General features: G+C 53.5%; 2 protein-coding genes across 11 annotated transcripts in view; both read right to left on the bottom strand.

Moving 5' to 3' along the window:
• AKAP8L (A-kinase anchoring protein 8 like) overlaps positions 1–9076 on the bottom strand; it is a 32132-nt gene extending 23056 nt beyond the window's left edge. For all 4 annotated transcript variants that reach the window (XM_032271555.1, XM_032271556.1, XM_032271557.1 and 1 more), the window contains exons 1-2: positions 8927–9076; positions 1658–1732 (exon numbers count right to left, since the gene is read on the bottom strand). In XM_032271555.1, coding sequence (XP_032127446.1) covers positions 1658–1732; positions 8927–8939 — 88 coding nt within the window. In that variant the 5' untranslated portion in view covers positions 8940–9076. The remainder of the gene's footprint in view (positions 1–1657; positions 1733–8926) is intronic.
• Positions 9077–11483: 2407 nt separating this feature from the next.
• Positions 11484–24319, bottom strand: part of WIZ (WIZ zinc finger) — a 28548-nt gene continuing 15712 nt past the window's right edge. For 4 of the 7 annotated variants that reach the window (XM_032271542.1, XM_032271536.1, XM_032271537.1 and 1 more), the window contains 8 exons: positions 20797–20967; positions 19372–19875; positions 17935–18333; positions 16812–17363; positions 15186–15713; positions 14558–14977; positions 14110–14305; positions 11484–13164 (listed from right to left, as the gene is read on the bottom strand). In XM_032271542.1, the coding sequence (XP_032127433.1) occupies positions 13005–13164; positions 14110–14305; positions 14558–14977; positions 15186–15713; positions 16812–17363; positions 17935–18333; positions 19372–19875; positions 20797–20967 (2930 nt within the window). In that variant the 3' untranslated portion in view covers positions 11484–13004. The remainder of the gene's footprint in view (positions 13165–14109; positions 14306–14557; positions 14978–15185; positions 15714–16811; positions 17364–17934; positions 18334–19371; positions 19876–20796; positions 20968–24319) is intronic. The other 3 variants (XM_032271540.1, XM_032271539.1, XM_032271541.1) reach the window with 3 other exon arrangements.

Here is a 24319-nt window from a genome sequence, read left to right as displayed (position 1 = left end):
GAAACAGACCCACAATATGTGGTCAATAGGTTTTCAGTAAAGGTAGGAAGGCAATCCAATGAAGAAAAAAATGTTTTTTTCAACAAATGGTGCTGAAACAATTGCATATCTATATGTAACAGAAGAAGAAACCTTAACCTATACTGCACACCTTTTAAAAAAATTAACTCAATATGGATCACAGACTAAACATAAAACCCACAACGAAAACACCTAAAAGAAAATTAAAAAGAAAATCTTATACATTTCTTAGATATAAAACCAAAAATCATGATCTATTAAAGAAAAGATTGAATTGGGCTTCAAAATTAACAACTTGTGTTCTTTCAAAGACACTGACAGAAAGTAAATAGACAAGCCATAGTCCGGGAGAAAATATTTGCAAATGGCACATCCGAGAAATGGCCTGTACCCAGAATATGTAACCCAGAGGGAAAAAAGAATTCAAAGAGATGTGCAGTTAGGGACTACATTTGATGAAAATGAAGAGGCAGGGAGGGCAGGGCAGGGAAGCCAAGCAAACCAAGTTTTTCCTCATTTATGAAATACCTGATACCTTCTCATCCAATTTCAAAACATTTTAAGTCTTCCCTGTTCCTGGGACTAGCAGCTGATACTTGGGGAGCTTACTTAAGTCCCTTTGTGTAGTGACCCCTGAGGGCATGCTAGCTGTGCAGGGATCAGTCTTTCCCCAGACCTTGGTAGTAAATGAAATTACCCATCTCAGTAACTAGAACATTATCCCTATTAATTCCAAAGAGAGTTCCTTCTCAGCAGATACCCCTAGAGTCACAGACAAGCAAAGACCAGCTTTATCAGCAGTTCTAGGCTGCCACAGCACACAAAACAGCATCTGTGAATCCTGTTGGTGGCTACTTCTGAATTAGGGAATTAAGTATTTCTGTCCACACTTGAAAACTCAATCAGAGATCTTCACTCAACTGTGTGTATGTGAAGCCTGCTGGCTTGAGGTGGCCTGGCTAAGCCTCCGAAAGCTGCTAGATTCACACACTCTTCTTTCTCCCACAACAAGGAAACGCACACTAAGCTGGGACTAAGTTAATCGCTTACTTTCTCCTGGACCAATCCTTTGGACTTTGTTTTTTGAGACAAGAGTCTTGCTCTGTTGCCAGGCTGGAATGCAGTGGGGCAATCTCGGCTCACTGCAACCTCTGCCTCCCGGGTTCATGCGATTCTTCTGCCTCAGCCTCCCAAGTAGCTGGGACTACAGGCATGTGCCACCACACCCGGCTAAATTTTTTGTATTTTAGTAGAGATGGGTTTTTTGCCATGTTGGCCAGGATAGTCTCGATCTCCAGACCTCGTGATCCACCCACCTCAGCCTTCCAAAGTGCCAGGATTACAGGTGTGAGCCATGGGCCTGGCCTCCTTTGGACTTTAATTGGCCACTCTGACTCCCAGTCCCTCCCTCATGGGGATTGGAAGCCAGGCCGTTTATCAAAGGGCTAACTTGCTCAGGAACACAGCTATGTTTCCCAAAATTGCCCCAAAGGGAAGCACTAGCTATTCAAATGGCCACACCATTTCACACAAGTTTAGGTTTAAAAAAGCATGACAGGGTGACATCAAAGGCAACTAAGAAGACAAGGAACTGTTCTGCAGAAAACTTCAGTTCCCACCAGAAGCACACACTTACCATAATCACAGGTGGGCTGAGCGCTGGTGTCCGAGTATGTGGACTGCAAAGTGGTTTCGGATCCCTGGACAAAGCCTAAGTATAAAGACAGTGGGGTTAATTTCCCCATGCAAGTCACAAGGAAATGACCTAACACCACCTATACCCTTTGGTATAGACTTGCTAGTAGGCCCTTCTCTCAATGAGAAGCCACCAAAACCTGTAGACTCCACCCTTTAATTAGACCTTCAGAAAAGATGAACCAATGGAAAGGCAGGCTATGTTTAACTTGCTATACCAGAAGGACTATATAAAAAATTATTTTACTTTTCAGAGACAGGGTATTGCTCTGTCACTCGGGCTGAAATGCAATGGCACAATCGTGGCTCAATGCAGCCTTGACCTTCCAGGCTCAAACAATCCTCCTGCCTCAGCCTCCCAACCTGAGACTACTGGTTCATGCCATCATGCCCAGCTAATGTTTGTAGACATGGGGTTTCATCATGTTGCCGAGACTGGTCTTGAATTCTGAGGCTCAAGCAATCCACCCTCCTGAGCCTCCCAGAGTGCTAGGATTACAGGCGTGAGCCACAGAGCCTGGCCCCAAATAAAAATTTTTAAACATTTAAGTCAGCAGCCTATTTTGATAAATGAGTACCCAAGTTATCATTCTGTTAAATGAGGAAAATATTCAAATCCCTGAAAGGTGAGCCACTTGGAATTCAAACAAGGATGGAAGTTAGTTTTAAAACCATGTTAAAGCAAATAATACCCTCTCTCCCTGCCCTAAATCTGACATACAGACTACTTTATATTTTCGTTTTCCCATTAAAAAGTGTGTATAACAATTATTTCTGGGCCCAGCACGGTGGCTCATGCCTGTTAGCCCAGCCCTTTGGGAGGATAAGGTGAGCAGCCTGGGTAACCTTGTCTCTACAAAAAAAAAAAAAAAAAAAATGCCAGTTGTGGCAGCATACGCCTGTAGTCGTAGCTACTTGGGAGGTTGAGATGGGAGTATCACTTGAGCACAGAAGGTTGAGGCTACAGTGACCTATGATTGCACCACTGCATTCCAGCCTGGGTGACAGAGTAAGACCCTCTCTCAAAAAAAAAACCAAAAAACAATTACTTCTTAAAAGTAATTATTTGGGGTTGGCACGTTCATATGGGCATAAGTATTATTATGTATACATAAAATTTCCTATCTTCTCAACTCTCAAACTATTTCTCAACATAAAATGAATTAGGGCTGGATGTGGTGCCTCACGCCTGTACTCACAGTACTTTGGGAGGCCAAGAGGGGTGGATTGCTTGAGGCCAGGAATTCGAGACCAGCCTGGCCAACGTGGCGAAACCCCATCTCTAGTAAAAATACAAAAACTGGCTGGGCATGGTGGCAATTCTTGGGAATCGCCAAGTTCTTGGGAGGGTGAGGCACAAGAACTGCTTGAACCCAGGAGGCAGAGATTGTAGTGAGCAGAGATCGTGCCACTGCACTCAAGCCTGGGTAACAGAGAAGGACTCCATCTCTAAATAAATAAATAAATGAAATAAAACAAGTTAGTGCCAAGTAAATAAAACTTGAAACTTTATCAGAAACCACTGCTCCTACAGCTATGATTAATCCTAATCCTGAAGCTGGCTTTAAAACTACATTAAGAAAAAACCCCAACAGCTAGAAATACATACTTTTGAATAATTTTCTCTCAACACTGAAATTATGACAGATACCATAAGAGGAAATATTTGCCTTTCCCATCAGAGTCAATTCATGACCTGAAAATTAAAGCCTATGCCTTTAATAGCTTGTAGGCATTCTCTTATTTGTTGACATTCTCTGTCTTAAGACCACAGCAGCAGCAGCTAACACTGAACAAGTGCTTTCCCTGCAGGGTGCTAAGAACCTTTATCTGCAATGATCGCATTTCATCCTCACTACAGGCAATAGGGCAGGTGGGCAAGATCCCTTTCTCTGCAATTCCCCCAGGTCCAAAAGGGTCTGAAGACCAAGTGTTCTCCACCAATGTAGTGCCAAAACTCATGCTGGAGCCGTTTTCACCTGTGAGGACATTTACAATCTTTCTTTGTCCTACTTAGTGCAGAATTAGTGTATTTAAATACAAGGTACTTCCCCAGATCCCACGTGACTTCTCTTAAAAAGCTAAAATTCCAAAATACATCTAGCTCCAAGGTTTCCAGCTGTGAACCCAACTTCATCTTCACTTTCCAGTGGAGGGACTGGGCCCTGAGGAAGGCTAAAACCGAAGGTACACAGATCGAGTCTTCTACCTTCCCTAAGTAAAGAGGGTAGGAATCCATTCAAAAGGCCCGTAAAATGGCCTCAGACTTTAGATAATGTGGTCTATGAGTACTGCAACTGCAAATGACAGACAGCCTACCGCATCCTCACATGAATACAGCCAGCAAGCTGCTGAGCAAAACATCAGGTGAGAGCCGCCCTGGTTCTTCCCTAGGAAAGAAAGATGATCCATCAAACCCTCTGAGATCAATGGCAATCTTAACATTCTGTTCCGTAATACTGTCTGCAAAGATGGCAGAGCAGGCTCTTCTTCAGCTAATTGTGGCTCCTATTATGAATAAATTCTTATCTGGCTTGTAAAGTGTTCTCTTGGTACAATTTATCAGCCGGACTAGCTCTGTCTGGATGAAAAAATAAAATATGCCCTATATGGCCCTATAAAGCTGTCAGATCATGGATTTCTTTCTTTCTATGTTTATTGGAGATGGGTGGGGGAGTGGTCTTGCCCAGGCTGCAGGTCAGCGGCACAATCACTGCTCACTGTGGCCTCAGCCTCCCAGGCTCAAGCGATCCTCCTCCTTCAGTCTCCTGAGTAGCTGGGACTATAGCCACATACCACCAGGCCCGGCTAATTTTTTTTTTGTTTGTTTGTTTGGAGAGACAGGGTCTCACTATGTTATCCATGCTGGTCTTGAATTCCTGAGCTTAAGCAATCCTCCCACTTTGAGACCATAAATTTCTAGTTCTGCAGCAGCTCTCCTTGCTTTTAGCCAGTCTCTCTTGTGACAGGCATGGTGGCCTGCACCTGTAGTCACAGCTACTTGGGAGGCTGAGATGAGGTGGGAGGATCACTTGAGCACAGGAGGTAGAGGCTGCAGTGAGCTATGACTGCACCACTGTACTCCAGCCTGGGCAACATAGTGAGACCTTGTCTTAATAAAACAAAACAAAAAAAGCTTATCAGTTTTATTCTTTTCCTTCTTTTTCCTTTTTAAAAAAAGAGTATAAGCCAGGCGTGGTGGCTCACACCTGTAATCCCAGCACTTTGGGAGGTCGGGGCAGGTGAATGATAAGGTCAGGAGATCGAGACCATCCTGACCAACATGGTGAAACTCTGTCTCTACTAAAACACACAAAAAAACTAGCCAGGCATGGTGGCGTGCACCTGTAGTCCGGGCTACTCGGGAGGCTGAGGAAGGGAAATTGCTTTAACCCAGGAGGTAGAGGTTGCAGCGAGCTGAGATCATGCCACTGCACTTCAGCCTGGTGAGCAAGACTTTGTCTCAAACAAAATAAAAAGTATAGGGATATACGGCCGGGCACAGTGGCTCAGACCTGTAATCCCAGCACCTTGAGAGGCCGAGGCAGGCTCATCAAGAGGTCAGGAGTTTGAGATCAGCCTGGCCAACATGGTGAAACCCCATTTCTACTAAAAACACAAAAAAAAATGGCCAGGCACGTAATCCCAGCTACTAAAGAGACTAAGGCAGGAGAATCACTTGAATCTAGGAGGCAGAGGTTGCACCATTGCGCTCCAGCCTGGGATACACAGCAAGACTTGTCTCAATAAAAAAAAATAAATAAAGAGTATATAGTTTTTTGAGACAGGATCTTGCTCTGATGCCCAGGCTGAAGTGGGCATGAAGTGGAGTGGCATGATCATAGCTCACTGCAACGTTGAACTCCTGGGCTCCAGCAAACCTCCCCAACTCTTGCTCTGTCATCCAGGCAGGAGCACAGCAGCACAATCATGGCTCACTGCAGCCTCCAACTTCCATAGCTAATTTTTTAATTTTAATAGAGCAAGGGTCTTGCTGTGTTGCCCAGGCTCATCTTTAAACTCCTGGCCCCAAGCAATCTTCCTGCCTTGGCCTCCCAAAGTGTTGAGATTACAGGTGTGAGTGTGAGCCACCATGCCTGATCTTAAAAAAAAAAAAAAAAAAAAAAGTCTTATTTGAAGGAATAACAGAGTGACAAAAATTAAAGGATAACTGGAATTAGGTTAGGTTGCCTCCAACCTCTACTGTTGGAGCCAAGAGTAGGGTGACAACCATCCTCCAAGATGGTCTCCAATAATTCTTGTCTGTTGACTTTATGTAGTCCCTTCCCAACTGATAGAGGTAGCCAGTGCAACCAATAAGGTTTATGAAAATGACTAAGTGTGACTTCTGGGATTTCTGCCTTGCTTTTTCTGGGGCCATTCAGTCTGGGGAAAACCAGCCACCATGTTGTGAGGAGCCTCCAGCAGCCAGCCCTAGGGAGATCCATGGGGCAAAGAACTAACAACCAGCATCAGTCTGCCAGGCATGGGAGTTTAAGACCTCCAGCCTCAGTCAAGCTTTCAGATGACTATAGTCCAGGCAGAGATCCTAAATATAACCTCATGATATTTCAAGCTAGAACCACCCAGCAAAATCATCTGTCCATTCCAAACATAAAGAAGCGGTGTGTACAACCAAATTTAAGATAGTAAAGTAGAAAAAAAAAAAAAAAGCAGTGTGAGATAACAAATGTTTCTATGACAAGTATGGTAGCCTTTCAGATCTTTGTTTGAGGGCCTGATTCTGGATATTTCTGTCCTGTTTTCCACTGCTCTCCTCTTCCCCTCTCAGTGCTAGAGATGCAGCTTCCTTTCCCATGTATAGATAAAGAAACTGGGTTCAAAAACACGGTAAGTTAATAAAAAGATTTATCAATCACGTTTTATGTTTAATAATGGTAACATTTGCTTCAAGGCCTCTAAGACTTACCCCTAAAGCCGGTAGCTGTCTGAAATGTGACTTAAAATGCCTTTGACTTTAGTGCCCTACTTCTTAAAAGGGAAAGACTCACATTATAAATGACTGTGGTTTTCAGTGTATCAAAATCAAGGAAAAACTAATTACTTTATTAGCTTGGCTACCTCAGTGCTCACCCAAACCCGGAACTACCTGTACAGGCAGACAAGATCTAGAGCTGAAATTCAGGTTTGGTCATTAGTGACCCCTCTAACTCAGTTTCCTCATCTATTACTCATTCATCTTCTGGTTCCTGTTTTGTTTTGTTTGTTTGTTTGTTTGTTTGTTTGTTTTTGAGATGGATCTCACTCCGTGGCTCAGATTGGAGTGCACTGGTGTGATCTCGACTCACTGCAACCTCTGTCTCCTGGGTTCAAGAGATTCTCCTGCCTCCTGTAATCCTCAGCTAGGATTACAGGCATGTGCCACCATGTCCGGTTAATTTTTTATTTTTAGTAGAGACTGGGTTTCACCATGTTGTTCCGGCTGGTCTCAAACTCCTGACCTCGTGATCCGCCTGCCTCTGCCTCCCAAAGCGCTGGGATTACAGGCGTGAGCCACCATGCCCAGCAGCAGTCCTGTTTTTAAAAACCATGAAACTGTCTTCCAGTTCTTGGTAAGATTTGGTGAGAATTATACCCCAATCTCAGAGATGTCAGTAACAACCCTACAGTCTTTCCTCCTGAACTAGAAAAGCTACAGAAAGACTCAGGCAGAGCTGCCCAACCTGAGCACTACTGATGTTTGAGGCCAGATACTTCTTTGCGGTGGGTGTCACTGTGTATACTGTGGCATAGCAGCATCCCAGGCCTTTATCCACAAGATGCCAGCAGCATTCCCATGCCCATATGTGACAACCAAAAATGTCTCCAGACATTGCTAGATGTCCTCTGGGGGCAGAATCACCCTTGGATGAGAACCCAATGGGCTGGGGAATGGTTGCTAGAAAAACTGGAGTTCTTGGCAAGCTCTGACCTGGGAGCCAGGGTAGAAGGGACTGGCACTACTTTCTTGCCTATGCCAACATAAAGCCGCCTACAAAGAAGTTCCAGAGACTCACATTCCATTCTCAGTTCTCAACATTCCAAGTAGAATACAGGATACCTGGCAACCACACATGCTCAAGCCTGTAATACCCTCAGCAAATGGGGAGGCCTTGTCTAAGTCTCCTGGCTGAGAAGCCTTATCAGTCACTGCCAAGGCAAACCCAGGAGACCTTGGCAATTCACCCAGTGATGATTTACAGTCGCCCAAGCATATCGCAGCGGGAGCGGGGAGAGGGGCTCTCCGATCTTATCACCCACTCTCCCTTTCAAATCCCACTGGCTTCCCTGGCTGATCTTCTAACAAGCCAGGCAGTTCCTGCCCATAAGGCTTTTACAGCAAAAGCTCCCTGGGCCAGGTGTCTTTATTCCCTCAGTCCATTTAGGTCTCTGCTCAAATGTCACCTCTTTACCGAGGGCCCCAACGACTCCATGTAGTGGAGCGACCCCCGCAGGATGCTGACCACCCTAAAATGTATCTTCAACACTTGCTTATTTGCCTATTAAGATCCGTCCTTGCCTCTAAGCTGCCAGAGGAATTCTTGTCAGTATTCCCAGTGCCCAGTCTGCACCGGACACGGTTCATTTGACAGATGTAGAGGGAATTAACGTGGAAAATTGTCATTCCTTGCAGTTAAGCCCCTAAGGGCTCAAGGATCCCCGCTCAGCCCAAACCCTTCAAATGTTTAATTATCCCCCTAGGACCTGGCGCCTCTCCCAGTTATGAAATAGACAAAAGGGGGTGGTGGGTGGGATCGGGGTGGAGGTGCAGAGCTGCGGCGTTTTTGCAGAGAAACTGCGCGGGGGAGGACGCGACAATGGCGACGGTAGTCGAGCCTACTGACTCCTCGCAAGGACTAACGCCTGAGAAAGGGAGACCTAAGGCGTCGAGATCCGAGGAGCTCAAGCCAGGGACGGAGGTGGTGGAGGCGGACATCTCGTGCGCTGAGGCCCGGGACCCACGGACAAAGGCGACAGAAGCCAAGACCTCAGGCGGCCGGGAGCTGGGACGCCGACTGCAGGCACAGAGAGCTGAGGCAACGAGGCGTGAGGGGAGCGACCCTGAGGCGACGGGCCAGCGGCGCCATTTTGTGACCGCAGGGAGGGCAGTGACGGGGCCCTAGGGTAGGTGCGGGCGAGCCTGGTGTGGCATCCGTCTGTCCTTGTCCCGTCCCCCACGCAGAGCCCGACCCCACCCTCCAAGGCTCACCTGTGTAGCTCATGGCGGCGGCCAACACAACATCCGTGGACGCCGACCGCTGGTGCTCTGCACATCCAACGCTGCGATAGCGGCTGCTAACCCCAGGGTCCCCTCCACACACACAAACACACACGCGCGCGCGCGCGCGCACACACACACGCCCGAAGCCCCGCCTCCCGACCGCATTGGCTCATGATGGCCTCGGCTTCACGTCTATTGGACAAAACCGCTGTCTATCTCAGCGCTTCCTCACATCAGTGGCTGGAAGCTGCTGCCAATCTCATGAGAGTCCCGCCTTGTTCCCCCTCCTTCTGTTATCCTAAGCCCTCAGTGATTGGCCTATACAAGCCGGCAGAGAGGCGGAGTCCTGTAGAGTTCGAGGGGGCGGGACTGTGCGCTACGGAAAGGTCCAAGGCCCAAGCGCGGCGAGCTAGAGGAGCGTCCGTGCCCTGGAGACCCGCCAGAGGGAGCCGGGTCTACGGCTCAGGGCTTGGCTGAGATCCAGCTCCACCACCGAGGAGCTGGATAAACCTAGCTAAGTCTCTCAACTTCTCTGGCCTTCAGTTCCAAAGCGAGCATAGCAAAGCCATGCTGGACTGAGAAGCCTAAAACTCAGCGCCAAACAAGATGCTGAACGCAGGTTCCAACGTTACATGACAAAATGTGTGTGAAGGAGTAATTCCGGTGCCATTGCACTGAATGTTATTAATCGCTTATATGTGTAATAATTCTGTTTGTATTGTGCAAAAAGCTTTTAATCCCCACCTAATAGAAAACTGAAGCTTGGAACTCATGATTTGCTCAAGGTCCTTGACAGTTACGTGTTAAAATGGGAACTTTGCTTCTAAAAAAACACTCTGGACTCGAGATCCTGCAACAGTGCAGCCGAGCACCAGTCGTGTTCTCAGCCTGTTTCCTGGGCATGTGGAAACCCCTGCCAGGGACATCTCATAATTTCTAGAGATGACAGAGGTAAACCGAAGAGAGTACTAAACGTGTGTTTGTGAAAACTCATCAAGTTGCTCAATTACTTCTACACTTCGTTTTTAAATTTTTTTTTCAAGGTATGCTGTTGCTTCTTGATATTGTCGATTTCTTTAGGTGTAATGGTGGCACTTAAAAAGTTCAGAGAAACATACTGAAATACTAAGAAGTTAACCGATCTTATGGCCAGGATGTGCTTCACACAATTCAGAGAGAAAAGGGGAAAGCATGGAGCTGTGAGATTAATCTCTCACAGCTTAAGACACTGGTCATGGATTGGTAATTGATTAAGGGTTCATTTTACTATTGGTGCTACTTTTGTATAGCTGGAGTTCTCCATGATAAAATGGTTTAATAAAACTCCCCCCACCCAAATGAGGCTTACGCAGAGCTTGCTGCTATGTGGAACAAAGCTACTTACGTGTTCTGAGCAACTCCACACGTGAAGCAGAGCTCTGATGGGTAAGCACTCTGACTTTGGGGTTCATCTCCGTCAGCCTCAGGGATACCTGCCTGTCTTCCAAACTAAGGCAGGGCCCCAGGACATGACTTCTGCGTCCTACAGGTTCGTTCCTTCATGGCACTTGCCACAGCCATCATTGCACCCTGATTTGATTTCGTTAACATCAAACAACCTCACAGAGCACGGCTCAAAAGGTTCAAACTTTGCTGCCTGAGGTGCATTAAAATGGCTTGAGCAGAGAAGAGTAATGCTCAGAAAGTTTTAGGAAAACATCCCCCTGTGCTAAGAGCTGGAGGTGCCTCTTTCAAGGACACACAACCCTCACTTCACAGCATGATGGGTGGAGAGGAACTTGCCATGTGACTTTATAAGCTCTCGAATCATTTGAATGTTTTTTTGTTACATCTAGCCTATACCACTTTTATATTTTAAAAACTGACTTATGGGCCAGGCATAGTGGCTCACACGTCAATCCAAGCACTTTAGGGGGCTGAGGTGGTGGAAAGCTTAAGGCTCATGAGTTTTAAGACCAACCTGGGAAATATGGCGAAACCTGCATCTCTACAAAAATTATAGAACTCAGCCAGGCGTGATGGTGCACGCCTGTGATCCCAGCTACCTGGATGGCTGAGGCAGGAGAATCCCTTGAACCCAGGAGGCGGAGGCTGCAGTGAGCCAAGGTCCCACCACTGCACTCCAGCTTGGGCAACAGAATGAGACCCTATCTCAAAAAATAAAAACTAATGAAAAGTTGTAAGAGGAAGACACACCTTTGAGTCAGCTCACAAGATGCTCTCCCTGCTCCCTAAGTCTTGCATACACCCACCCACCCACAGCACAGAATGGACAGAAGTGGTTGCGGCCTTCTGCCACCAGGTAAGATGTGCATCCTGACCCCACAGGAGCATATGTGTAGACTAAGACCACCTTTGTGGGCTTGTCATTGCAGCCTGTTAACCCTCCTTCCCAGGCAGGGGTATGGTGGGAGGGCCCGGAAAGCAGGGCTGGGGGTAGAGGTGGCCCCTGCTATTCACATGCCATGAAGTCATTCCTACTTTCCTGCACTTGGCCATTTAGTGAAAACGATGAGCTGAAAAACCACATGCAATAAACAAGAAGGAGCAGCCAACGAAATCTCTTAAAATCTCAGAAATGTTCAATAAACATTTGCAGAGTGAGAAAATAAATAACATCGCAAAGAGCCAGCAGCTCCTCCTTTCCCCGCATTTCTCGAGTCGGGTGCACGTGTCTTAACTAGAAGTCACATCTTGAAAGCAGGAGAGTTCCAGCTCTCTACACCCCTGCTGGCCCCCCCAAATGCTCCCAGCGGGTCCCTGACACCCTCACTGGTAGCTGCTGCCCTTGATAAGCTCCTTCAGCCTCAACTGCTTCTTGATCCTGGCTCCCTTCCCAGACGGGCTACCCAGAACCCTGGTTTGTCTGCTCACTGTAGCCACTTGACCAGCCAGCCAGAGCCCCCACACCAGCCATGGCATTAAAGGAACTTGGGCTCATCCCCTGCTGCATCTGGTCGGCTTGGCAGCCAACGGGAAAACCCAGGGCCTCCATGGCTCTGCACAGAGGAGGCCCCGATCCCAGTCCCGGCTGCCAGCCAATGCCAGCCTGTCCACTCGACAGAAAAACACACGCTGGCCGCCTGCCCCGGGGCGTTTCCAGAAGAGAAATTTAATCTAATTTACATACTTCTAGGTACATCAATAACCAAAATGTGGCCACTGAAAAAAGTTAAAAGGTCAATCAGCTCCCGGCTTCTAGCTGGCCCAGGATTGCAAAATAAAAAGATCCACGTTCCTTATTCTCTACACAAAACGCGTTTTTAAAAAAGTGAAAGGTCTAGGGAGCTATACATAGAAAGCAACAGTGAAAAGGGGGAGGAGGCAGGAGTGGGGGAGGAAAGTCCCACCCCCCCACCCCACCCTCCAGGGCCCCAGAGCCCCTGAGGCTCTTTGGGGGGCCTTGACATGGCAGGAGGCAGCTGTCAGCTCTGAGCTCTTCCCAGCTGGGAAGGCCCCTCTGGGGGGCAGCCCACAAGGATTTCCGTGGCATTGTGGGCTCAGTGAGGGGCTCCCAGGCCCCAGCAGGCCCCACAGAGGGAGCATGGCTTCCCCTGAGCAAGCACCGTGGCATGATGTGGTCGTTTGACCCGGGAACTGGGGGTCCGGAGCAGATCCCAGGTCTCACGAGGTGCATGTGTGTGTTCGCATGTACATGCGTGTGAGAGGATATTCATGGGGGCGAGAGTGACCCAGAACAGGGGTCTTTGGGGTCTTTGCAAATGGCCACGGATGGCAGACATCGCCCTGCCTGGCTGCTAGACGGAGGAGTGCTGTCTTCCCCTGTGACCAAATCGGCTGCCACCAGAGACCTGGTTGCTGCCCCTGCTGGACCAGGTGGGCATGGGCTGAAGGAAGACACCCTGTGGCCCCAGAGTCCTTGGGCTGGGGGAAGGGCGGCTAGCTGGCTCCCGGCGCCCTGGCTGTAGTGTGCCCGGCCCCCAAGGGGCGCCGTTTTGAGGTTTTGGCTTGCTCCTTTGGAAACAGAAAGAAAGAGGAAGAGGGATGAGGGCACAGAGAAGAGGAGACAGAGGTGGCACAAGAGGGGATCTGGAATGCTTTTGTGTTAGGGAGCCTCTCCCGCCGCTGTCTGTGCCTGCGGGGCCTGGGACTCCTCAGGTGGGGGGTCCGCTTTGGAGAAGTTCATCTCCAGGATGTGCCGCTGTAAGTGCCGCACCCACTCTTCCTGGATGGAGAGGGGCCCCTGGAATTCCACTTCACAGAACCTGCGTGAGGGAGGAGAGAGGGAGTGGCCAGTGCTGTGACGAGAGGTGGAAGCATAGCCTTGCCCATGTCCCTGGCACACCTGCTGCTACTCGGTGTGGACAGAGCAAGCCCAGGAGGTGGGGGAAGAGGGACCCAGAGATCAGGTGTTTCCCATGGACAGCCACCTCCACTCACCACCACAGGGTCAGGCAGGGTCTCATAGAGACCCCTGCCTCTATGCTCAGGAAGTCACTGGTGCCAGGTAAGGGCTACCCGGCTTCCAGGTCCTCCTGCCATCTGACAGATACATAGAATCTGAGACAGTAGAGGGCACAGAGAAGCAAGTCTTACCCAACGAGCCAGGCCCCCCTCCTCCTCCTGTCTTCCTGGCACCTAAAGAGGCCTCACAGCACAGACGCCTGGAGCCCAGGCTCCATGGCTCTACTTGGGTTTGACTCTGACTTCTGACTTGGCCTGTGTGGCCTCAGGCAAGTCACCTCAAGTCTCAGGGTCCCAGTTCCCTCCTCTCCACTGTACTTGTGGACTCTGGTAAGAATTAACTAAGATCTACTTTTTTCTTGAGCCAGACACTAGTTAAGTGCTTACTTACCACGTGCCAGGCAGTTCTGAGTGCTTTATAAATATTAAATTCACTTAGTCCTCGTAACAAATCTGTAAGGTAGGTTTGTTATCACCTGCTTTTATGAGTGGGGAAATTGAGGTAAAGAGCAGGTAAGTCCTTCTCTGAGGTCACTAAGCTAGTAAGTGGCAGAGTTGGGATTTGAACCCAGGTCTCCCGGGCTACCAAGCTCAGGATGTCAGCCGTTAGCCTGGGCCCTACCACACCCAAGGGCAGCCACTGAGGCGACACCTCCCAGCTCCCACCAGACCCTGTCCTGTTCCAAGGCTCTGGGTGACCAAGGCCCACTCTAGTGGTCTCCCTCCCTCCCTCAGGGGCAGCCTACCTGCATTTGAGGGTGTAGATGTTGCCCACAAACTTGACAAGTGATGTCTGTGGGGGCCGGGGCACCAGGGAGGGAACCGGCCGGACTCGGGGTGGGGGTTGCCGCACCTCCTCCAGCTTCTGCTGTAGGTCATTGGTCTCTTCGCCTCCCCGGGCTGCAGAGGCATCTGGAGGGCGGGCTTGTCGGCGTTCGAATTCTAAGGTGGGGAGAGGGACCGGAGATGAGCAGGAGGGGTGGACGCTGCAGAGACTTGAAATACACAAGAGCTGAGGATGGATGCTGCCTGGATGGGTGGGATGGGGGATGGATGGGTGGGGTTGGGGACAAACAGGGGAATTGGTAAGCAACTGGAGAAACGACTAAAGGGCCACAGCAGAGCGCCTGGGGCATGGCTGGGTAGGCCTGGCAGGTGCCTGCTGCCCTCCCACCCTCCTCCACCAGCACTCACTGTTGATGTTCTGCCGCTGGTGCTCCTCGGCCTTCACAGTGCCTGGTGGGCTGGCTGCCAGAGGCCGCTCACCACTGTCAGCTGCCCGGCCAGCCTCAGGCCCTGGCTCCCCCCCAGCACTGCGGCCGACCACAGCCAGGCCCCCAGGTGCCAGCCCCAGGGACGGCCGCTTGTCACTGTCACGGCCATGGCCAGCACTGCGGAACTTCTTGGTGAAGGGGCGGCCGCCCTGGATATAGCTGCGGTAGGCGCCCACCTTCTGGGGCCGGTGCTTGATCCACTCGCTCAGTGTCTCGATGGGCGAGCCATTGACGCACCACTCGGTCACGCCGAACTGCCGCAGGTGTGCCCGTGCGTGGCTGGCCAGGGCCTTGCGGTTTTCAAAGTAAAGACCACACAGCTCGCAGCAGGCCTCGGTGGCTGCAGGGCGGAGGGGGTGCTGCTGAGCCACAGCCCGAAGTGGGCAGGTGCACCCAGACGGCACTGCCGAGGCCAGATGCCAATCCCGCCTCCCACAGAGACCCAGCCATGGGGGCCCCACTTGGGGTCAGTGTGCACTCTTGTGGCATTGCCTGGCCTGGCAGGCCCTGGCAGTCGCCCTCCCGGGACCCTGCCACCCGCTGCTTACAGGAGTGGGAGGTCTTCTCATGAAGGGTCTTTGCCTTGAAGGGCAGTTCAGTCTGGATGTAGGTCTTGGCCTTGACCTCTGCTGGGAGGAGGCGGTCCTCCTGCAGGGGCCGCTTGGCTGCCACTGAGCCCAAGTAGCCAGTGGCTGAGGGCTTGGCCCCAGTGATGGGCGTCAGGCTGAGCTCTCGAGGAACCTGGGCTGGCCCTGCGCCTGATTTGCCTGGCCGGCCAGCCAGGGGCGACAGCGGCAGTGGGGACTGCACGGGCCCAGGGGCCACAGTGGGAGGCCCGTCCTCAGCCAAGGCAGGGGCCAGGTCTCCAGCCGGTGGCTCCTTCTTGATGAGGCACGGCTTGGATTTCTTCTTGAGGATTTCTCGCAGCGTGTCGATGGGTGAACCATTGACGGACCACTCGGTCACACCCATTTGCCGCAGGTGGGAGCGCGCGTGACTCGACAGGCCCTTGCGGTTCTCGAAGAACTCACCGCAGAACTCACAGCGTATGTCGCGCACCGGCTCTGCCCGGGACGCTGCAGGGGATCCAGGGTGGGGGGAGGAGGAGGAGAAGGAGGTGGCAGCTGCGGGCAGGAAGTCTCTAAGCTCAAAGCCCCCGTATTCACTGCCAGCTGCCTAGCTACCCCTGTCCACACCACCCACCAGATCGCAATGACCTGCTCCCTCCTCTGGGCCTCCAAAGGCCCTTGTGTACCTCTAGCTTTTCTGCTTTTTCTGTCACCTCAAATTCTAGCTAGCTTCAAAAAATCTCCCTGTGTGATCCTGGGCAAGCCACTTTCCCTCTCTAAGCCTCGGTTTCCTCCTCTGCAAAATGGAGATGAAAACCCCTCCCTCCCAGTGTTACTATGGGAGGGTCTAAAATGGGAACAGTTCTGAGCATAGGGTACAGAATTGGTACACAAGGCACATGAGTGCTAAGGAACAGCCTAGGCTGTCCTCACCTACTCAGCACACAGCGGGCATCCAATCAGAGCAGAATGAACATAGTGCTGGTGCAATAGGCAAGCAAGTGACATTACGATGACAGCACACAGAGTTTTCTGTAACCAGGTGCTGTGCTAAGTGCTTTATCCCACTTAATCCTCAAGAAAACCAGAGTTGGGACTATGCTGATCTCCATCTTCCAAATGAGGAAACTTGCCCAAGGTCACATAGAGCTAGACTGTGGAGAAACAGTGATCTTAACTCACACTTGACTCCAAATGTTAAGCACTTAATTACCAGGAATGTCAGAAAGACACAGATCAGACATTCACTGCCAGTCCCTACACTCCTGCCATGGTAGACATCACTAATTAATCCCTGCAGTCTTTCTCCCTAGGACTCTGGCTGACAGACACTACCAATTGATTGAAATGGCACAAGAAATGGAACCTTACTGCCATCACTGAATGACACAATCCTGCTTCTCAAATGAATGAAGGACAATTGAGCAGCAAGCATTATCAGTTGCCGGGGTCTGCACAGCAGGAATACACAGCTGACCCTGCGTCCTTTCTACCTGCACATCCTCCCTTCCAGTTCAACCCTAGGCAGTCTGGATACCCCCAAGGGGAGGCAGGGAGGAGACCCCTCCAACTGTTCTCCCTGCTCTACTGCAGGGTCACACTTACACAGGTTCAGGGGTGTCATGTCTTCCCGTGGCGCCCCCCAGGGACCCTCAGATGGGTGCAGCTCCCCATGAAGGGCCCCTGGTAGCATCTCCCGCTTGATTTCCACCCGAATTTGTTCAGGCTTCAGCTTCTTGGGCAGCGAGGGTGCAGCCAGGCCTGGGAACATCTTCCGGGCCGTGGGAGGAGGAGAGGCAGTTGGTGAGTGGCCCAGGGGGCTGCCTGGTGGCGGTGGCAACTTCTTGGCCAAGGGTGAGATGTGAAGGTCCGAGGGGCTGCGGGCTTCCAGTGAGCTGCCAGGACCTGCGCCACCCATCATCTTGGCCAGGGCTTTTGGGCTTGGCCCTGGTGGGTTGGGAGGTCCGCCAGGCCGAGACTGGGTCCGTCTCTTCAGGATCTCCCGCAGCGTGTCGATGGGCGAGCCATTGACGTACCACTCGGTCACACCCATTTGCCGCAGGTGGGAGCGTGCGTGGCTCGAGAGGCCCTTGCGGTTCTCGAAGAACTCACCACAGAACTCGCAACGGATATCTCGCGCTGGCTCTGGGCCTGAGGCTGCAGCAGGAGGAGAAAGGGGCAGTTATCATCGTGGAACTCCCAGCACGGTCACCTGCGGGAGTGTCCTGGTCAGCTGGGCATGGGTGGCAGCAGCGTGCCCACAGGTTAGGGTGGTGAGGGCAGGTGCAGATAAGGGAGTGGAGGAGCGGGGCTGGGGGCCAGATACCCGGCAGGAGTGAGGGGAGGCTCCAGAGAGCACATGGGCTCTCGGTCCTGGCGGAGGAGAATGGAACCAAGATTCCACTGCTCTGTGGGTCCCAACAAGGACAGGGTGAGGTGGGGAGGGCAGCCTAGGTGCTAATGTGCCATCTAGACAGGGGCAGATGTGGGTGCCTTGCACACCAGAAGGCAGGATTTCTCCGCCTTGGCCTTGATTCTCAGGAAGGGTCACGGAGGTCAAAGGCCAAGAGAGAGGGCCTAGCAGCCCACTGCCAAGATCTCTGGGCAGAACCGGCCCACTGCCAAGGGCCCTGTCTACTCCCTGCCCCAGCAGGGAAGGGGCTGTGACCCCCCCGGGAGGGGCTCCAGGGCCCGCAGGGAGGAGGGGGCAGCTGAAGCGAGAACCTACAGAGGTTGAGAGGAGACGGCTCCACATCAGAGGCCCAGAAAATGCCGGCGGCTGCGGCGGCCGAGAGGTCCTGCTTCCCCCAGGGGCTGGCCATACCCGCGGCCTTCAGCTTGGCCTTCTTGGCCGGCGGTGGGGGGGGGAGCAAGGAGAGGGCCGCGGAGGTGGGAGGCGGCCGCCCCAGGTGGGCCAGGGCGCCGCGCCTGGGTGGGAGGCGGATCTGGACGCCGTCCCTCCTGATGAGCCCGTGGAGCACGTCTATGGGGGATCCCTTGGCGTCCGGATCGCTGACGCCCAGGTGGCGCAGGTGGGCACGGGCGTGGCTGGACAGGCCCTTTCGGGTCTCAAACCAGGCACCGCACAGCTGGCAGTCCAGCTCTCTGCCCCCGTCACTATCTAAAGCTGCGGAGACAAAACACAGGGGGAGTTCACGGCCGCCACCTTGGCCGGCCTTGGGGGCCTGAGGCAGGAGGGTCTGGTGTGATTTTTGGCTGCTCAGGCAGTTTGGGGGTCCAAGACTCAAGCCGCAGCTTTCTTTTGAGGTTTGGGCGCAGGATATCCTGTTTCCTGCCTAGCCTTTGGCATCAAGGGGAGTGTAGAGAGCTTAAGGACGTGGGGTGGACAGGCAGTGACCAAATTCTAGATAATCGGATACTCCCAGATCCTCTCCCCTAGGATCCCTGCTATGGGAGCTGTGGGAGTGATGGTGGCTGCTGGGCTCATGCAGCCAAGGGCACACCTGCTCAGGGCCCCGCCCCTGGAAGCATGGAAGACTCAGTGGAAAACAACTTCAAGGGAACATGAGGTGCCAAATGGGGGTCCGCTGGGCAGGGGACCAGACTCTGGGGTCACCCCCAGACTCTAATGTCCCCAAAGATATGGGAAAGCCCTTGTTAAGCCTGCTCACTGCACCTAGAGGGTTTCTTCCCAAATGCTACCTGCCATGCCCACAGGCAGCCCAGGAGGTAGGGCTTCACCTGCAGGCACAGAGAGCTGCCTCTGCATGGACAGCAAGGAAGACTTGACAACAGGACCAACTGTGGGCACTTCCCATCAGGTGATCCCCTGTCTATCCAAGATGCTTCCAACCCCCACTGAGAAAGCTAGGCCACAGGAAATGTGATTACCTTCACTGCCCCCACCCTCAGGCCCAGAGAAAGCCAAGAGCTGCCCCTCAGTGGCGACATGACCCTGGCAGGCTCAGCCACCGCAGTGAGGCCTTCAGGGAAGATCCACAAAGTGAAGTGGGAGACACAGTCCACATCCATGGCGGCCCAAAAGGAGATGCAGAGGCTCAACCGATACTCTGGCCTGGCCAACCCAGGACATGGGAGCTGTAGTCCCCACTGTCCCCACCCACCCTGGGCCCTGCTGCCCAACCTGAGGCCCCTGTCCCTCCCAGTGCCGGAACCTCCCTCGGCTCTTGGGACCCACACTCACTGAGGTTCAAGGGCCCCTCATCCTCAGACTGAGGCCACTGTGCCTTTGGGGAGGCCGGCCGGGGGCTCAGGGACAGCTGGGGGGTCTTGTCCTCAGGATTCTTAGGGGTAGGGGAGCCCGCCAGGGCCAGTGGTGTCTTTTTGAGGAGCGGAGAGCTGGGCGGGTGGCCCAGGCCCTTGGCCGAGAAGCCTGGAGGCGACTTGATGGCTTTGTTGACAGCAGGGGCATCCAAGGGCTTGGCCAGGGTGAGCAAGCCGGGCCGCGGGGCCCCGGCAACCACCTCCTTCAGCGAGCTGGACTTCTTAGCCAGGCCCGGGGGCAGCCCAAGGTGGGCATCGGGCAGGCCCTTCTGCTTCACAAGCTCGTAGAGGAGGTCGATGGGTGCGCCGCTGCTCTCCGACTCTGCCACTCCCAGCTGCCGCAGGTGGGAGCGTGCGTGGCTGGACAGGCCCTTTCGGGTCTCAAAGCAGGCGCCGCAGACCTCGCAGGTGGTCAGGCTCTGGGCTGAAGGGCAACACAGAGGCCGGGGGAGCAGGCTGTGAGGCCCGAGGTCCAGCTCTCCCGCTTCTCCTCCCCCGAGAGTCCCACTCACCCAGGCTCCATGGAAGTGTTTTGCCTCCGTCAGGCCCCCCGAACCTCACAATCACCCTAACAAGGCGGAGATCAGCTTGTCTGCTTTGCTGATAAGGGTTAGAAACTGAGGCTCAGAGAGGGACAAGTTGTGCCCAAGGGCACACCACAGGATGCAGAGTCCTTCTATCATCCAGCCAGTGGGACATCTTTCAGAACTCTGACCTATTGGGAGCCCTGGCAACAGGTTCACACAAATGCTGCCCTGCCAGCCACATGCTTCACTGAACTAAGTTCTAGCCACCCTATGCGGCTCAACTCCTACCCAAAACACTGGTCCTTGCAGTCTCCTGTACCCTCTTCCACAGAGCCTTTATCCTTGCCTATCTGCTTCTCTGTCCCAATCCCCCAACTTGAATGACCCTCAAGAGCAAGAGCCAAATTCATTTTGCTCCTTTCACCTCCCTGGAATCCACCCTAGCGCCCGTCACTAGTCAATAGGAACCTTAGTATCAAGCAGACAGAAAAAATGGTGTCATGGGAGAGATCACACAGCTAGCAAAGGCCAGATTCAGCAAATGAGCTAGGTCTGAGCATGAGTTCTGGACCACTGTGCCCGCTGCTTCTCTGGATGCCATTCCCTCCCCCATGAGGGTGCAGCTCAGGGCCATGAATGCCCAGGACAGTAGAAGTTCAAGAAAGAAGGCAGCTTAGTGCCAACTATGGCGCCTCAAGGTGCCAGAGGGAAAACTGCGGGCAACCTGGGGTTCCACGTTAACCCCAAGGCATGAGAGTGCCCCTGTGAGTGTCACCAGCCTGGCCAGCATCCCCTGCCATACCACCTGGGCCACTCACCCTTGAGGTCCTGCAGCTCCTGTTTGCTGCCATGAGGAACCTCTGCAGCCACTTTGCTGCTCAGCCGACTGGCCACCTGCTCCAGGGCCCCAGGGACAGGCAGGCTCTTCTTAGGGAGCGAGGGAGAGCCCAAGTCCATGGCCACCATTGCGTTTTCCTCAGAACCCAGGCCTGTGGGGTTGGGGAGACAGGCTCAGGCCAGGCAAGTTTCGGGCTGTCTATCCCCAGAACTAAGAAGATGGCCTTCTTATCCTTGCTGTCTGTTCCCACTCTGCAAGGCAGCCCACCTAGGAAAGCTGAGGTTCTACCCACAACCCCCAGCACCAGTTCAATGCAGGTATGCTGAGGCTGCCACTGACAGCAGACACCAGCAGCTGCTTCCACACACCAGGGCATGGACAGGTCCCTGGTGTAATGCAAATCTGAGCCCAAACTCCCATCCTGGGGGATCTCAAAGAAAAGACCTCTCTGGGCAGAACTTGTGAGGGGGAACATCTGCCTGGCTTGAGAGTGAGGGTGGGAGGCAGTCAGAAGGAGAATTCAACAAAACACTAGGGTCAGGAGGCTGGAGAGGCAACACAGAGGCAGGGAGCCAGGGAGCTAGGGACAGGGAGCACTTGTGAGGAATCTCCATCAGACAAGACAGCTGGGGGCTGCAGAGACAATGGGGGACAAGGTGGCCTACTCATCACAAACTGAGCCCTAAGTGGGGTAAGGTGAGAACCTGGTCTCTGCGCCTACAGCGACCTAACTGCAGACAGAAAGGGTTGGAATCACATAACTTTGTGTTAAGTTTCTGAGACATCTATCAGGCGGAAGCTTCCCTGGGTGAGGAGTGTGTGGCAGATGGAACCAAGGGCGAATTTTCTGGTCTAGTTTTTCAGAGGAAGGGGCCTGGAAGGCCCGTTGAACTCCAAGTTTAGAGTTCAGAGTATGGCAAAGGCTCAGAAGATGAGGAAAGTGTGTGCCAACGGGGTCTTGGAGATGCTCAATATAGGAATGTAACGGGGCAGAGAACCAGGTAGATTCTATGCTCAGTTTGTCTCGCAAAGGCAAAGAGTAGGCGCTGAGGACTGGGACACCGAGGACTTTGTTAAAGTCTCCGCGTGGGGTGGGCGCGTCTGTCAGATGGGGCAGGGCCGAAGTGAGTTTCCTTGCCGGACGGACCGGAACCGTGGCAAGGGACACTCCCGGGGCTCCAAAGAGGGCAAGGGACATCTGTCAGACGGGGCAAAGGTCTCGAGGAGCGGCGGTGAAGTGTTTCTGAGGCCTGGGACCCTGCGAACGGCGACAGAAGGCCCTGGGCCCACGCGACTAAAGGGCCTGAGTGGGGGGGGGGCAACCCGGAGACTGGACGGAAGGCGTCGGAGGCGGCGGCACCGGCAGGCGGGATTCCGACCTTCCCCTCCCCGCACCCTCCCAAGAGCGGACTCTTACCCGGCGCGGACACGGGCCCGGGCCCCGGCCCCGGCTCCGACTCGGCCTTGGGCCCGTCCCGCGGCGGCGGCGGCGGTAGTGGCGGCGGCGGCGGCGGCGGCGGTGGGGGTGGGGGCGGCGGCGGCGGCGCGGGGGGGTGCCGCGGGGCCCGGGCTCGGGGGGCTGGGCGGAGGCGCCCCCGCGGGCGCGCGCTCCCTGGCGCCCCCCGCGCGCGGCCCCGCCGCCGCCTTGCTCTCCGCTTTTGTCACTCGGCACTGGGCGGTGGAGGCGGCCATCTTGGCTCCGGCGCACGCGGGGCAGCTGCCCCAGGCGGGAGCAGCCGAGCGCCGAGTGCCGAGTGCCGCCGCCACCGCCGCCGAACCCGCTCCGCCCCGCCCCTCAGGGCGCGCCCAGGGTGGCCGGCCGAGTGCCGAGCGCCGAGCGCCACGAGCGAAACCGTTCGTCTGGGCCCTGCGGGAGGAGAGCTGCAGCTGCTGGAAGCTGCCCGCGCACTCCGGCTCGCGGATGCACGCACACTGGGTGCCCAGCGGCCTCCAACCGCCGTCCCAGCCCAATCCCCGGACATTTCCACCCCTAGGATGGGAATCTTACGGCCTCACTCAAACCCCGTTAAACAACGTCCAAACTCTTAAGGGCCCCGACGGGCGGAGCTAGGACCTGCCCCAGGACCCTACCTCATTCCCTTTCAGGGAAGTCTCCACCTCCGAGTCGGGGATCCTAGAAAACACCTGATCTCCAACCACGAGAATCCCTTCAGTATCATCCTGGTATCCAACCGTCCCCCGACGGTGCTGTTCCGCGGACCTAGGGAATCCCACACGGCCAGCACCACATTTCAATCACTGCCTGCTTCTCTCTCTGATTGTCCCCAGCTGTTCCTTGACAGTTGGGTGGGGCCAGAATCTGACCGTTGCCCCGCCCCCATCCTGGCACCCGCCCTCTCCTGCCCACTTAGGGAGACGGGGCAGGCTTCTAACGACAGGGCCAGTGCCCAGACCTAGCCCTAATATTGCACATCCTCACTTAAGGCAAGGCTTCCAGGATCTTTCCTATCACTCCTTAACCGCGAACCCTCTGCCTCCCAGTTATTCACTGAAAGACTGGTCATAGCTCGCCCTCCCAAGGACACGGCCAGGGCAGTGCCAAACCTGCCTCCTCTCTCATCGTAGGCTGACTCCTTACACCCCAGTGCCTCCCTTACCCATAGCCATCCTCAGAGCCAGCTCTGTCTAGCAGCCATCCCTGAGACACTACAAACCAAGCCAGATGTGGGTGAGCTAAATGCCCAGGGGGCAGCCTTTAGAAGAAGCAAGAAGCCTGAGGTCAAGTTCCCACTCTGCCTCTCCCTGAGGTGTCACCTCAACCAACCTCTGTCCTCTCTGCACCCCCAAGGAGAGGGGGCTTTGATAGCCTCACCCTCCCCTTTGCAGCCTCAATAGTGCCCTTCAAATGGGCTTGTGAATGAGTCCAGAGTACAGGGTTAGGTAGGACCCCAGCAGCTGTAAGGAGGAGTAGTACAGAAGCGGCTGGATGCGGTGGCTCATGCCTGTAATCCCAGCACTTTGAGAGGCCGAGATGGGTGGATCACTTGAGGTCAGGAGTTCGAGCCCAGTCTGGCCAAAATGATGAAATCCTGTCTCTACTAAAAATACAAAAAAAATGAGCAGAGAGTGGTGGCAGACACCTGTAATCCCAGCTACTTGGGAGGCTGAGGCAGGAGAACTGAACACTTGAATCCAGAAGGCAGAAGTTGCAGTGAGTGGAGATTGTGCCACAGCACTCCAGTCCCTGAGTTACAAGAGAAAGATTCCACCTCAAAAAAAAAAAAAAAAAACAAAAAAAAACAAAAAAAACAAGGCTGTGCACAGTGCCTTTGGTCTATAATCCCAGCACTTTGGGAGGCTGAGGCAGGCAGATCACCTGAGGTTAGGAGTTGGAGACCAGCCTGACCAACATGGTGAAACCCCCTCTCTACTAAAAATACGGAATTTTCTTAGCCAAGTGTGGTGATGGGTGCCTGTAATCCCAGCTACTTGGGAGGCTGAGGCAGGAGAATTGTTTGAACCCAGGAGGTGGAGGTTGCAGT

This window comes from Sapajus apella, unplaced genomic scaffold (assembly GCF_009761245.1).
Source record: "Sapajus apella isolate SASKATOON/1434 unplaced genomic scaffold, GSC_monkey_1.0 scaffold237, whole genome shotgun sequence".
NCBI lineage: Eukaryota > Metazoa > Chordata > Mammalia > Primates > Cebidae > Sapajus > Sapajus apella.
This window is presented reverse-complemented; position numbering and strand designations above follow the sequence as displayed.